Source organism: Penicillium maclennaniae, assembly GCF_028827695.1.
Source record: "Penicillium maclennaniae strain IBT 15551 chromosome Unknown utg000002l:1.0-2354659.0:1.0-2356205.0, whole genome shotgun sequence".
In the NCBI taxonomy this organism is placed as follows: domain Eukaryota; kingdom Fungi; phylum Ascomycota; class Eurotiomycetes; order Eurotiales; family Aspergillaceae; genus Penicillium; species Penicillium maclennaniae.
In genome coordinates this window covers 83,710-96,452 of record NW_026623214.1, presented here as the reverse complement: position 1 = coordinate 96,452, position 12,743 = coordinate 83,710, and the positions used below count along the sequence as shown (strand labels likewise).

Here is a 12,743-nt window from a genome sequence, read left to right as displayed (position 1 = left end):
TAATTATTAGATATAGTACGCTATAGGTAGGTATAGGTCGAGAGAATTTATATATTCTATATTCCTTAGCTACTAAACAGAGCGAAAACGCTTTAAGTATAATAGTATTAAGTGCTATGAGTTTCTTAATCCTAAACTCTTATATTTAGCCTATATAAAGGCTAATAAAGATCTATAAACTCTAATTATAAATATACGTAAAGAGATAGCGGAGTCCTCGCTTATAGAGGGCTATAGAGACCTATAACGTATTAATATTAGGTAAGCTTATTAATTCTAAATTAGTTCTAAACTAATTATAAACTAATAAAAAATCTCTATATAGGTTATATAACGTAACCAAAAAAAAATTTATTCGAGGTATCGCTTATAAATTCGCTCGCTAAGGTTATCGGCCTATATTTCGCTACTATAATTATAAAGTAAGTCTTATTTCTACTAATTTCTAATTAGTTACTAACTAGCTATTAGAATATAGCTAGAGTGCCTAGCTATTATATAGGCTACGCGAATTTAATATAAGAGAACTATTAGGAATACTTCTATATTTCTCTTATTTCGAAAGAGAGATTACTTAATATAGAACTTTTACAGAAGCTTCTAGCCTCTACTTATTAGCCTAGACCACTAATATATAGAGTGATTAAATCGGCGAATTTAAGAAGGCCACTATATAGTAAGATTTACTTCTTAACTAATAATTATTTAATTACTAACTAATTCTAGGTATTATCTATCCTTAGGGTTAGGGTAATATCTAGCACTATAATATTTATAATATAATATTCTAGATCTTTATCCCGCTTCTCCTTAAGAGATACCTATATACTATCTTTTACTCTCGCGGAATATATTCTTATTTACTACCGCCACTAACAAAAGCTCTATAGATAATTATTAGCGAGGTCCTTAATCTAATCTATAAGAATCTAGACCCGGACCTTAAGCTAAGTAAGTTTAAATAAGAACTAGTTACTAACTAGTTACTAATTAGTTATAGGTATATTTTTACGTAGTCCTACGCTTCGTAAATTCTATAAGTAGTATTAATATAATACGCTATTATAGATCTACTCTAGCTTTGCTAAGATTAATAAGGTTTTAGTATTACTCTAGAAATAATAAGCGCTTAGTTACCCCTTTAGTAAGGGTATAGCTAGCCTACGCTATTAAATAGAAGTTAAACCTAAATTAAAGGTAAATTAACTAATATAAAACTAATTTTTAATTAGTCACTAACTAGTTATCTTTAGGAATATATTCGCGAGATCTATAAAATTTCGGAAGGGACCTTTATCTTTTATATTTTTGCGAAGTAGCTCTAATTTATAGTAACGCTTAATACTATTAAGGTTAATATATCCTATAAGCGAGTGAAGGGGGATATTAATAAGGTGATCTTCGCTATAATACTCACGAACTATAATAAAAGTAAGTAAGGTTACTATTAACTAATTTATAATTAGTTACTTATTAGTTTAAACTAATTATAACGCTCTGTTATATTTTTACTAACTAAGAGAACTCTATAAGGTATAAATTTATTTTCCGGATAGTCTTTAAACTTATATTAAGGTTAATAGGGAGACCTATTAGGTTTCACTACCTATATAGTGAAGGTATTAAGGTAATTATTAGCGATATATATCTAAAGTAGATCCTCGGTAAGTTAACTAATTAATCTTTAGTTACGAACTAGTTACTAACTAATATAAAGGCTTAGGTATATTCCTTTAGGACTAAGATACCGAGTATTATAGGCGATCTCTAGCTTAGTACCTTACGCGAATTATAATCTTTTGCGCTATTTACTTTATATAAATAGTATTAAAGATCTACCCAAATTAACCTAATAGCTCCTATATAGAACACCATAAGCGGCTAAATAGGTTACTACTATATAAGACCGAATATAATTACTATAAGCTACTAGATCTTATTAAAGGTAAATAACTCGCCTAAATTAGTTTATAATTAATTACTAACTAGTTATTAGAGTACGAGCCAGACCTTAAATTTTAGGTTCGATATAAGAGATACCTAGTTATTATAGTAGGGCTATATTAGGTATACTTAGGTATTAGCCCTAAATTCTTTTTAAGGTTCTGGCTATATAAGAATATAGTCGAGCAAAGCTATAATAAGTCCTATACCCTTAGAACTTATGATTCGTTATTAGGTACTATAATAAAGTATATATTAGTTTTAAACTAATTCTAAATTAGTTACTAACTAAATATTATAGGTTATTATACCTTAATTAATAGGATTTAGACTAACTTAAGACTTAAAAGAAGTTTAGTATTTATTATCGCTATTAAGCTAATAATATCGAAGCCCGCTTTAGAAGGAATCTCTAGCGCGAAGTTAGAAAAAAAGAAAAAGCGAAAAACTAGGCTAGTTAACACAGAGAAGCATAGATATAGTTTAATATTAATAATTAAATCCTCCTTAAGGCCTTATCTTTAGGCTACGTAGTTAATATTAGACGTCAGTTAAGGTTATTTACGCTACGGTAATTAAGCTTTAGAGCGACTATACGGAGCTATTCTCGGTATATATTAAATTAGTTTAAAATTAGCTTAAAACTATTTACTAACTAATTTTATAGAATATCTATAAGCCTTAGTCTCCGGCGTATAGCTATAATAAACTTATAGAATTAAGACTATCTAAATAACCTTTAAGAGCTCGAAATTCGGCAGAAATACTAAGAGATTAAGGATACTTAAGAAAAAAGATAACTAAGGCGCTAATAGTTAGAGCTTAAGACTAAAGAATAAGAAATTAGGCTTACGAAGATAGAACTAAAAAGGTAGCTAATTAAGGTATAGCTAGCCTAGATTAAAGAAGGAAACTAATTTAGAATTAGTTACGCTTTACGAACCTTTATTAAAGAAAAATTTAATTTAGAATTAGTTCTAAACTAATATTATTAACCTTATATCCTTAGCCCTAAGCTTACTTCCGCTAGAACTAATTTAAGACTAATTTCTCTACTTAGCTATAGGAGTTTCCTATACCTTATCTTCTCTATCTTTATCTTTATTTTCTTCCTCGATATTAATAAAGTATTTAAAGAAATTATAGCCCGAACGCTAGGTCTTATAATAATAAACTAAAGGTAAAAAGTTAGTTTTAAATTAATTTAAAGATAGATAAGAGGATTAAAACTTATATTTAATAGCCTTCTTAGCTTTATAAGATTTATATAAGCTAGTTTTACCTATTTTATAAAGTATCTCGCGTATTTTAGTTATATTAACCTATTCTTAGTATTAGAAACTAGTTCTATATTAATTTATAAGGGACTTACTTTACTATTACGCTTAAGGGGAAGAGAAGGATAATACTTAATATTATTAGTATATTATTATTCGTAATAAATATATAGAGGCTAGTAGAAGTTATCTAAAATAAATTAGTTTAGAATTAGTTTAGAATTAAATTAGTTTAGAATTAGATAACTTACTAATAGCTTTAAGTATTACGGTAGCAGAAGTTCGACTACCTCGACTATTAGTTATCGAATTATTACTACCTATTGTTGGGATATAAGGGTAAAGCTACCACGAAGCAGATCGTGGCCCCTTAAGTCCGTGGGATCAACCTTAGTCTGACTAGGTCAGTCGGTGCAGACAAAGGTAGAAGGTCAAAGGTCGTAGGATAGACTATAAGCAGATATAGCCTAAACGAAGGCAGAACCACAGTCCTGAGGATCAAAGGAAGAAGGTAGAGATAACTTTGGAAAGTAGAACTGACTTCAGGAAAGTAGAAATGACTTGATTCTATCTGCTAGACAAGAAGGACGTATTTATAGGCTAGGATAGCCTAGAAATGACGTCTAGAATAACATACAAATGACGTACAAACACTAGGCAGCAACATAATGAAGGTGGCAAAGAAGGGAACCGAAGAGAAGCGAAAAGAATGATATCAAGGATCGACGGTCTAAGCCACCCTGAAGGCATCCCCGTAGGATCAGGCTATGCATGCCTAAAGGTGGACCATTTTACCCCTAAGGGAAAGTGGTCCGCCTATCCTTAAGGGGACCGAGGGTCGAAGTCTGTTCACCGGGGTCCGAAGACCATGGTCGAAGTCCGCGGGCAAGGCATGCCCGAAAGCACCCCCGAAGGAACGGACCATTCATGCCTGAAGGCGGACCATTTACCCCTAAAGGAAAGTGGTCCCGCCTATCGTTCGGGGGAGGGCCGCGGACCAGAATCAGAAGTGGTCAAAACATCATTTTGATAGAAGAAAAATCTGGTCACGTGATCAATGCAATCTGGTCTTATATGTTGAATATAAGGATAGATCTTTCTATGTAGCATTGGTCTATATTCCAATACCTATATATTTTTAGGTAATATAATACTTTAATTTATTAGTATTTTAGAAGATAACCTAGGAACTAGTTAGAAACTAGTTTTAACGTCCCTTATTTTAACTTATAGGATAGAGGTAGCCCGGGAAGCGACACTAAAGCTCTCCGGGGAAGACAATCCAGTGACTATCTACCTAGAAAAGAGTTAGAACTAGTTATAAACTAATAAATATAACACTTATATCCTTAGTTATATCACGCCAGGCACCAGAAATATTAAGCTTAGTCTTACTTAGGTAAAATTTGTAGGCAGGCTATATAGCGTCAGTTTCTATCACTTTTCTATCACTTTTCTATCATTTCTTATCGGGATTTAACCACTTACATTATCTTTGAGGGTTTCTATATTAAATATAGGCTTTAAAAGTGGAAATTTAGTTGTAAACCAGTTAGAATAAAGGTTGTGTGGGTAGATAAATTAGTATAGAATGAGTTGAAGGTGAAGAAGTGGTATGGTAAGGTAAGAGATACGGATAGATTTATATTTTTCCGAAAAGTGGGGGCCGAAGTCATGTGACACTTGCAGTCACCTAGACACTCCCTTGCGGTCACCTATATGCACCAAGTGATGTACTTTGCTTGAGTGGTTCCTCAGGATTCAAAAGGTGGCACAACATTGGAGTCATTAGGGTTGAATGTGCCACACGCAAAGATACTACCCAAAGTGAGCTGGAGCTTTGGGGAAGATGAAGCATTTTCATAAACGGCCAAATACCAGCCACAGAGGCTGTTAACCCGAGCAAGTGCATCTCAATTCTCATCATGTCTTTGTGCCAGCAATGCCACAAATAGTACGGCCGTTGATAGATATGTATGAGGACTGGATGAACATCCACAATGTTTTCATTGTCGGGTAGCCATAGAAGAGGGGGGTGGGAGGGGGGGGGGGGGGGAGATTCCTTGATACCTATTGGCAGTCCGCCAGTAAGCAAAAGATTCTGATTATCGCGTGCCTTTGACGACTGTTCATCCAATAGTGAATTGTCGACTAGGGTTGTATACGAGATGGTGTCGCGTCTTGAGTGATGTCACTTGAAAGTTCCATATAAGCCGCATATTTGTGCTTCAGGTGAGATCCACAATATAGCACTTAATTTCGTGAGAGACCTATGGGTTTTGAACAATATGTGGTGTTCAATTGACAAGAATTACGGATTCCAGGATTTACGGGGCCAAATGAAGGGTTGATAATTGTCTGTGTCTTCTTGACACATGGCACTGGCGAGTGACTCATGCTAGCCAAATATTCATCTCGTCAGCTCTACAATAGGTCCTTAATCACTGCAACTTTACATCTTATTGTCATACTGCTATCAATGCAACGAGAGTATAAAGTGGAAGGGTTCTGGGATATTCTTATTGCCGCGTTCACTGTCTGGCCCTCTCGCTTCTGTATCTCGTCTTCTTGCATTCACGAAAAACGAACATGGCGCAATGCCTAAAATACGTAACCATTCAAACTTTTGAGAGTCCGCTCATTCACTGCATGATGCCTGTTCTCCTCCCAAGGCTGCCCACCTTCGCCAAATTGATTTGACAAGTGACCTAAGAAGAAATCCAGATTCTCTTGACACTGCGGGAACGCATTCTTGAAGTATTCAAAAAGTTCGTGAACTTCCAATTTGGTGGAAGCGTATGTCACTTTCTCCCCAAACGTGCTAAGGTACTTCTTGGTATGGTCAAGATCAGCCAGAGTATCCAAGTCCCATCCTGCTTCTACATGACCAGGGATAAGTTTCACAGTCTGAAGGGCCGTAACAAGTTCCAAGGTTTGCATCCATGCTTGGAGTAAAGCAGGCGTTTCAACCTCTTTACGATGGGCTTCAATTGCGCGGAGAAAACGGGATATGAACTTACCAAACGTGCGTGCTTCTTCCATAGACTGTGTCCCCACAGATGACTGTTCTCTCAGTCGGCATCCAGAACACCGTGTGATCAGCAGAATCGCCCTGCAGCGGGCCCAATAGGACTACAGGGCTATCTGGGTTATCTTGTAACATAAAGAAGCTAAAGTTGAATGCTTCCGGCTTTTGAGGGGTCTCTGGGACATTATCTTTTCCAAAGATCGTTGGCCAGTATTTCACTTTATCATCGTACTCGCGGTTGATTCCAGCGAGCACGTACGGCGCGGCGTAAAATTTGGCGGTTGAAAATGTGTCAAGAATAGGATTTGCTGAGAAGAAGTGATCGGGGTGGTGATGAGTCACAAACACCGCTTTGAGAGGGACATGGGTTGTGGCTTGTACCCAAGCAATGACGGCCCGGGCATCAGGAACCAAAAGCGGAGGGTCAATCAAAACGGCCTCTTTAGCACCCACGATCAAAGTCGTGATACTGGAGAGGCCCTTGACGGAGGAAGAATGGTGGTAGGTCTGAAGAGGCATTGTCCGTGGGTCCGTTCTTTCAAGGGAAGGACACGGCAGGTCAGAAAAGGTGGATTGGTCCGATGGATAAGTCAATTTCGAGAGAATATTGTCATCCAGCGGGGCAGATGGAACATCCATGTAAATCAGCTAGTGTAGTAGAGAACCGGTGACATAATGGCATATGCACACTGTGGCCTTAGGCATGATGAATGCCTGAAACGCACAATGCACCTTCAAAGACAGAGTCGGAGATAGATTAAGCAAGTATCTAATTCAATTCCGGTTGTCACCACAATTCTCAATTCATGATGCAGCATTACAAATAGTCCCTATGGCCTCGATAGGACATCGGTACGGCCTCATTCAGACGGATCACTACGCCGACCAGGGAGTGTTTGTGTGTGTGTGTGTGTGTGTGTGTGTGTGTGCTGTGTGTGTTGTCCAGTCTACATTGTCAGACAGCCATCGAGCCGTCCCCATTTCAGTAGTCATTTCAGAAAGACCCACATCTAGGACCCCGCCAACTGAATTGCGTCAACATTTCCCCGCTTCATAGGTGGCGGAAATTATCCCACGATCGGAAAATCTCAATGGACTCCTGAAAACATGCATTCACTCTTCAAGATTGTTGCTTTCATGTAAGCACTTGTAACTTTTGCAGTAAGACTCGAATCTGAAAGACAAATTCGGATCTACTTGTCAAATTACCGATTGGTTGTGCCGGAATCGCTGTGCAGCTAATGATAGAGGCGGACTAAGGGGAAAGCCAGTGGTTTCAATAGCAGGTGGTGAAACATTAATCTGCAAATTTCGTAGCATATATTCAAGCCAAGCCACTTACTAGATGTGGAGTGGAAAAGAACAGGAGCGAAGCAGCAGAGCGTATCATGGAGGTGACGTTTGGACAAGGCACAGGAATGGTTTAGATTGTATGAAATGGGTACAAGTTGACTGATACACGAGTGTTGAGAAAACGCGATTGGAAAAACACGACGCATGATGTTAACATCATGGCCAGTCACGCGATGTACATTTGGCTACGCTGGGATAATGCTTGACGCCCGCAGAAGCCCAAGGGGGAAGGCGTGGGTGGCCTACATCGCAAGGTATAATGCCAAATACAGAAGAATATTCGAATCTGAAGTGTTCGGGGAAGCTTCGAGTCAGGCCTAGGACGTTGCCTGCTAGGCATAAAGTATAGTCAGCAAATCACTTCTGCGAAAAAGCTGATTCCTGGTATGTCTCACACAGATGAATCTTAATCAATGTATGGAAGGTTTGTCCTTATCACTTAAGGAACTTAATGCCCCAGAAGTCGAGGACCCCTTGGAGGTGGTCCATTTCTGAGGATGTCTCATGTCATTTACATTTACGCAAAACCTTCAGGTCCTAAGAAATCGTCCGCATGTCGTCAAGTCTCCATATAATTTGCATGACGCAGACTCACGGAAGCACGTTTTTAAAATTACTTTCAATAGTGGTTCAGGTTTGCTCAGGTCAATCCGCGGGGTCGCTTCCAATCATTTATGAAGTGGTATTGACTGGCACCTGGGGAAAACGGAACAACAAATTTAGTCACTCCATTTGAATGGCAGGCTGGGTAATGAAGAAGAGAAGATAGATTGATACTTGCTTCAGATAGTACCAATCTTTTCCCCAACTAGTATCACAGAAGAGACATGCGGAGCTACCAATGCTGCAATTGGTGTAGCTTTGATATGAAGGCCTCACAATACCTTCAGTGCCACTAACGAGGGCATCTATAGTTTTTATTCGAGCCCCATTTTGAAGAGAACTATTGCTGCCGGCTTGACTATGTGTATTCATATGAATTTACGGGAATCCCAGCAAGAATGTTGAACTATAAAGCTAGGCAAAGGTCGCTTGATTTGACACGAAGCAAAGCAAGGTCTTCTTCAGAATCTATGCTGAAACACTCCAAGTCGTCAGTTTTGATCTTAGTCTGGCGCTAGGCTGATAAAAAAGACACGTCAGCCAATTGACAACATCGCATCAGAGAAAAAGAGATCGTTTTGCCAAGTTTGTTGCTCTATTCAGCATTGTAGCATTTTTTGTTGCTGCCCCTGCGCCTGGACCGGAGCCTGCTTCGTGGCCCTTGGTGGAAGTTGATCGCAAGAACTTCATCTAACGTCACGTTTCAGGCCAGGGTCTTAAGATGACCAGACGAGCTGAAGAGGCGCAACAAAGTGCCAGAAATGACGAATGGAGACGTTCTGGACGGGAATATGAAGGAGATTGGGGTCCCCCAGGTTGGGATTATGGCGGGAGATGGGTACGCGGATGGTAAATCCTCAGAAAGATTGGGCTGGATGCGGAATCTGGACTTCGTAACAGATTGATCTGATCGGGCCGTGATTCATAGGAAGATCTGAATGTCATCCTTCTGTAGTGAATGGAATCACTGGTCGTAACAAGCATGTGTGCGATGAATGCCCGACAAAATGATTATTATGATGAGATAATCTCAGTCGTACAAGACAGACTTAACTTCAGATGGGAAAGACTTGCAAATGATTGGGTCGACAGCACTGGGAAAGGGGGTCAGGGTAAGCGAAATCTTGAATCTGAATTATGATGTCCAAATGATACAATGGAAAGACCACAGCTTCTGCGCGGCTCTTTCATGAGGTCAAATTCTCAGATCCAGTTCTCAGGTTGCTCGCTGTCCAGAAACTCCGTGACCAATGCGATTTCTTTAACTTCACGTCCTGTACAGAAGGTGCGCCCCAATCAGACGCTGACACCGGGGAAACAATCGGCAAGGCCCTTTTTGTGCTTGTTGGAGGCATGCTCGAGGAGACTACAATGGTTGCGCGGAGATGTGTGAGTAAATTGGGCGCGCTGAAAAGGGATGAGATCGAGGGTTGTAATATGAAACGTACGCCGGTGCTTTGGTTGTCTGAAGGAACGTCTGCCTGCAAACTTGGCATTGGATGTTCATAGCTTTTTCATTCTAGACAGAGACACAAATCTTAGCGACATGCGATCGGCAACATCTAGGGAGGAGGCTTTGGAATTTGATGTCCAGGGAACGTACTGATTTGGTCTGTGACTTGGCAGCTTTCGCATCCTTTTGGTTGCGCTCGCGCTTCATCGAGGCTTTAGCTCCCTGTGAGGTATTGTCAGTCCACTAGCGCGTAAGCTTGATGGTCCGCGACGGAGCGCAAACGGCGCGACATCATATCGCCATTGTCGGGGTAGGTCTTACGTTACCCATTGTGATGATTTGGTTGTCAGTTCAGATGTTTGATGTACAAGTCTGTGGGTGCGCAGGTGAAGAAGCGAAAGTTTGACAAACTAAAAAAAAATTGGAGGGGTGGCAATGTCAAAGAGGCCCGGCCGAGTTGGTGATAGCGCGGCAATTTCACTCCGCCTTTCCAGCGGCCGGCAAGCTGGAGTCACGGCATATCTCAGGCGCTCTATTTGCAAGAATACGATATCATTGATTGTGCTTGCCCCTCGTCTAAAGCTATTTATTCTCGGGGCTTATGTAACATGGTGCCCGTACGGCCGGCGCAGACCCCGACGAAGGCCGTACGTGCAGAGGACGGACTAAGATATTCCCGTAGGTCGTAGGCCTGAGGTGGCAGCGACTGAGCCCCAGAAAGATGGTTTTCTTTCCCACAACAGTTGGCTGTTTGATACTAAATTAAAGGCTTGATGCCAGCTCTATCGACTATATATCCGGCGATGTCCAACTGGGTAAGGGACAGGTGATCTCTCGGCGGGCCCGGTCGTAATTGAAGAGACCAGTGGTAGCAACACGAAAGTTTACACATTTCAGAGCATTTAAAGAGGACCGAAATGGTGAAACTCCTGCTTGAGATATATTTCATAAAGTAAGGGTAATGTGCACGTTGTTTTGTGTGAGCGTTATCTGCATCTTACCGTTAATAAGGTCTGCGTCAATCTCAGTAGACAGCGGTGAGCACGTAAAATGTCAGACACCAGGATATCGGGACTCAATGGCTGGGCGGTGATGGCACCGCTCGGTTCTGGAGTAATTTCTACTTGACAAGTTTTCCCAAAAGTACACGCATTTTTAGGGGGTAGGACGCCGACGAGTACAGATAGTATCTCCTCACCAGACTAGTTTTGGCTCTTTGATTGTTTATGTTGGCTAATAATAGATGTCGTGTCCAATCAGAGCCGTGTGACGATGTTGGGATAATGCTTATTGAGCAACGCACCGCCCCCACTCGAGATATCCTTTGCATCAACTCGGCTTAAACGAAAAGGAATGCTGTCTGTGCCAATTTTAAGCCCTAAGTATGCAACTCAAGTATGTAAGGAGGAAGAGCAGGATTTTCACCGCATTTTGTTACATTTGCTTTCTGGCTGGAGCAGCTCTATCCTGTCCTGAAAATTCCTTTCCCTCGATATACCTCTCTCTATCGTGAGACTTGCTCGAGTTACGGCTCCTTAGATACACCCTTATTCTCTTGTCAAGATAGAGGTCTTCATCGACAGAGTAAGGATGGGGTCTATCGATGTTCCGAGCCCCTATACGAAAATAGGGCAATATCTGTCTTTTCGAAATCGTGACCACTTCAACTGGTGGCAACAGAAAGGGCCAATTCTTTCTCACATGCTTGAGGCCTGCCACTATGGGGTCCATGAACAATATCAATATCTGACACTCTTCTATGCTCATCTAATTCCGGCATTAGGAGCCTTTACTGAGCCATCGGTCGGTCAGAAAGGGAACACCCTTCTATCTGGAGCAGGAAGACTCGAATTGAGCCGCACTTTTACGGCTGATGAATCCTCCTTGCGCATTGCATTCGAGCCTACCAGCTTTCTGGCGTCTGACAAAGGGACAGATCCACTGAATCGCGTCCCGCTTACTCGTCTCTTGAGCGTCCTGGGCCAGCTCAGTGGCATTTCTCTGGGTACTGATAGGTACCACGCCCTTGCAGATCAGCTCACTACTTCTGACGATGACGAAGAAAAGTTGCTAAATGAACCAAAGCTCACGGAGCAGCTGCAAGGCCTGCCCTCTCGCACTCAAAATATTCTGGCCCTTGACTTGGTGAATGGACATGTCAAGCCTGAATTATACTTCCATCCACAAATGAAGGCATTAGCGTCCGGTGCGCTGGTGGAAGATCTCTTGTTCAATGCACTACGTTCCGCCGATTCCGTCGGGCATCTTCAAAAAGCCATTGAACTAGCCAAGCAATTTGTGCAAGCAGCTCCGAAAACGACGCGCCCGCAGTTCATCTCCTACCAGATGGAGAGATCCCGCTGCAGCGCAGCAAAGCTCTTTCTCACGGAAAGCGTGATAAATTGGGATCAGATTTCTGGTCTCTGGACATATGCCCAGCCAGACAACTTCCAACTACAACAGAATCGGGCCTTGCGTGTCCTTTGGGAGAGTCTTAATGTGGTTGAGGGTGATCGTGGCCCTGACGAATTCCCTATCATGATGGTCCTGGGTTTGTTCGCTGAGAATCCATTCGTGAGACCCCAGATAGCCTTCCCCGTGGTTGGCATGACCGAAGAGGCTATTGCAGGGAGCATTGGGCGTTTCTTTGACAATATGGGATGGGAGAATCACTCCCAATCCTACCTTGATGGTCTGCACTCATACTTGTAAGTCTCTCTGAGATGCCTTATATTCTTGATGTCAGAAGGGGCAAAGTTAATATGGAGATAGTCCAAATGAGGATCTGCATCAGCCATTGGGCAAACAGGCGTGGGTTGCGCTCTCCGTGTTTGACATTGGAAATCCAGCTCTCACCGTATTCTACTACTGACAAGTGACTTGAATACTTCAGAGCATATCAAAGGCTTCACACGTTGTGATTGTTTGAAAGTGCTCAGCTAGTTTGGATTGTTGAACGTGCTCTTCGGATAATTTGTGAGTACAAGGCGACAATGGCTACTAGATTAGGTCAATCTTTAATTTGCGAACATTGAACAAGAAAAAACGCAAGTTATCTTTGTTTCTTTTGCACGATTAGTCAGGT

The 12,743-nt window shown here is 41.0% G+C and overlaps 3 protein-coding genes across 3 annotated transcripts; 1 reads left to right on the top strand and 2 right to left on the bottom strand.

Annotated features, from left to right (window-relative positions):
* Positions 1 to 6,237: 6,237 nt before the first annotated feature.
* On the bottom strand, positions 6,238 to 6,768 carry N7477_001264 (metallo-beta-lactamase domain protein; the record flags this gene model as incomplete). The annotated part of the gene is made up of 1 exon (XM_056962927.1): positions 6,238 to 6,768. One exon carries the CDS (start codon positions 6,766 to 6,768, stop codon positions 6,238 to 6,240), a length of 531 nt encoding a protein of 176 aa, XP_056825846.1.
* A 2,733-nt stretch (positions 6,769 to 9,501) lies between these two features.
* N7477_001263 (uncharacterized protein) lies at positions 9,502 to 9,988 on the bottom strand (the record flags this gene model as incomplete). The annotated part of the gene is made up of 3 exons (XM_056962926.1): positions 9,502 to 9,612; positions 9,809 to 9,880; positions 9,980 to 9,988. 3 exons carry the CDS (start codon positions 9,986 to 9,988, stop codon positions 9,502 to 9,504), a joined length of 192 nt encoding a protein of 63 aa, XP_056825845.1.
* A 1,260-nt stretch (positions 9,989 to 11,248) lies between these two features.
* Positions 11,249 to 12,370, top strand: N7477_001262 (aromatic prenyltransferase; the record flags this gene model as incomplete). Its single annotated transcript, XM_056962925.1, has 1 exon — positions 11,249 to 12,370. One exon carries the CDS (start codon positions 11,249 to 11,251, stop codon positions 12,368 to 12,370), a length of 1,122 nt encoding a protein of 373 aa, XP_056825844.1.
* Positions 12,371 to 12,743: the final 373 nt, after the last annotated feature.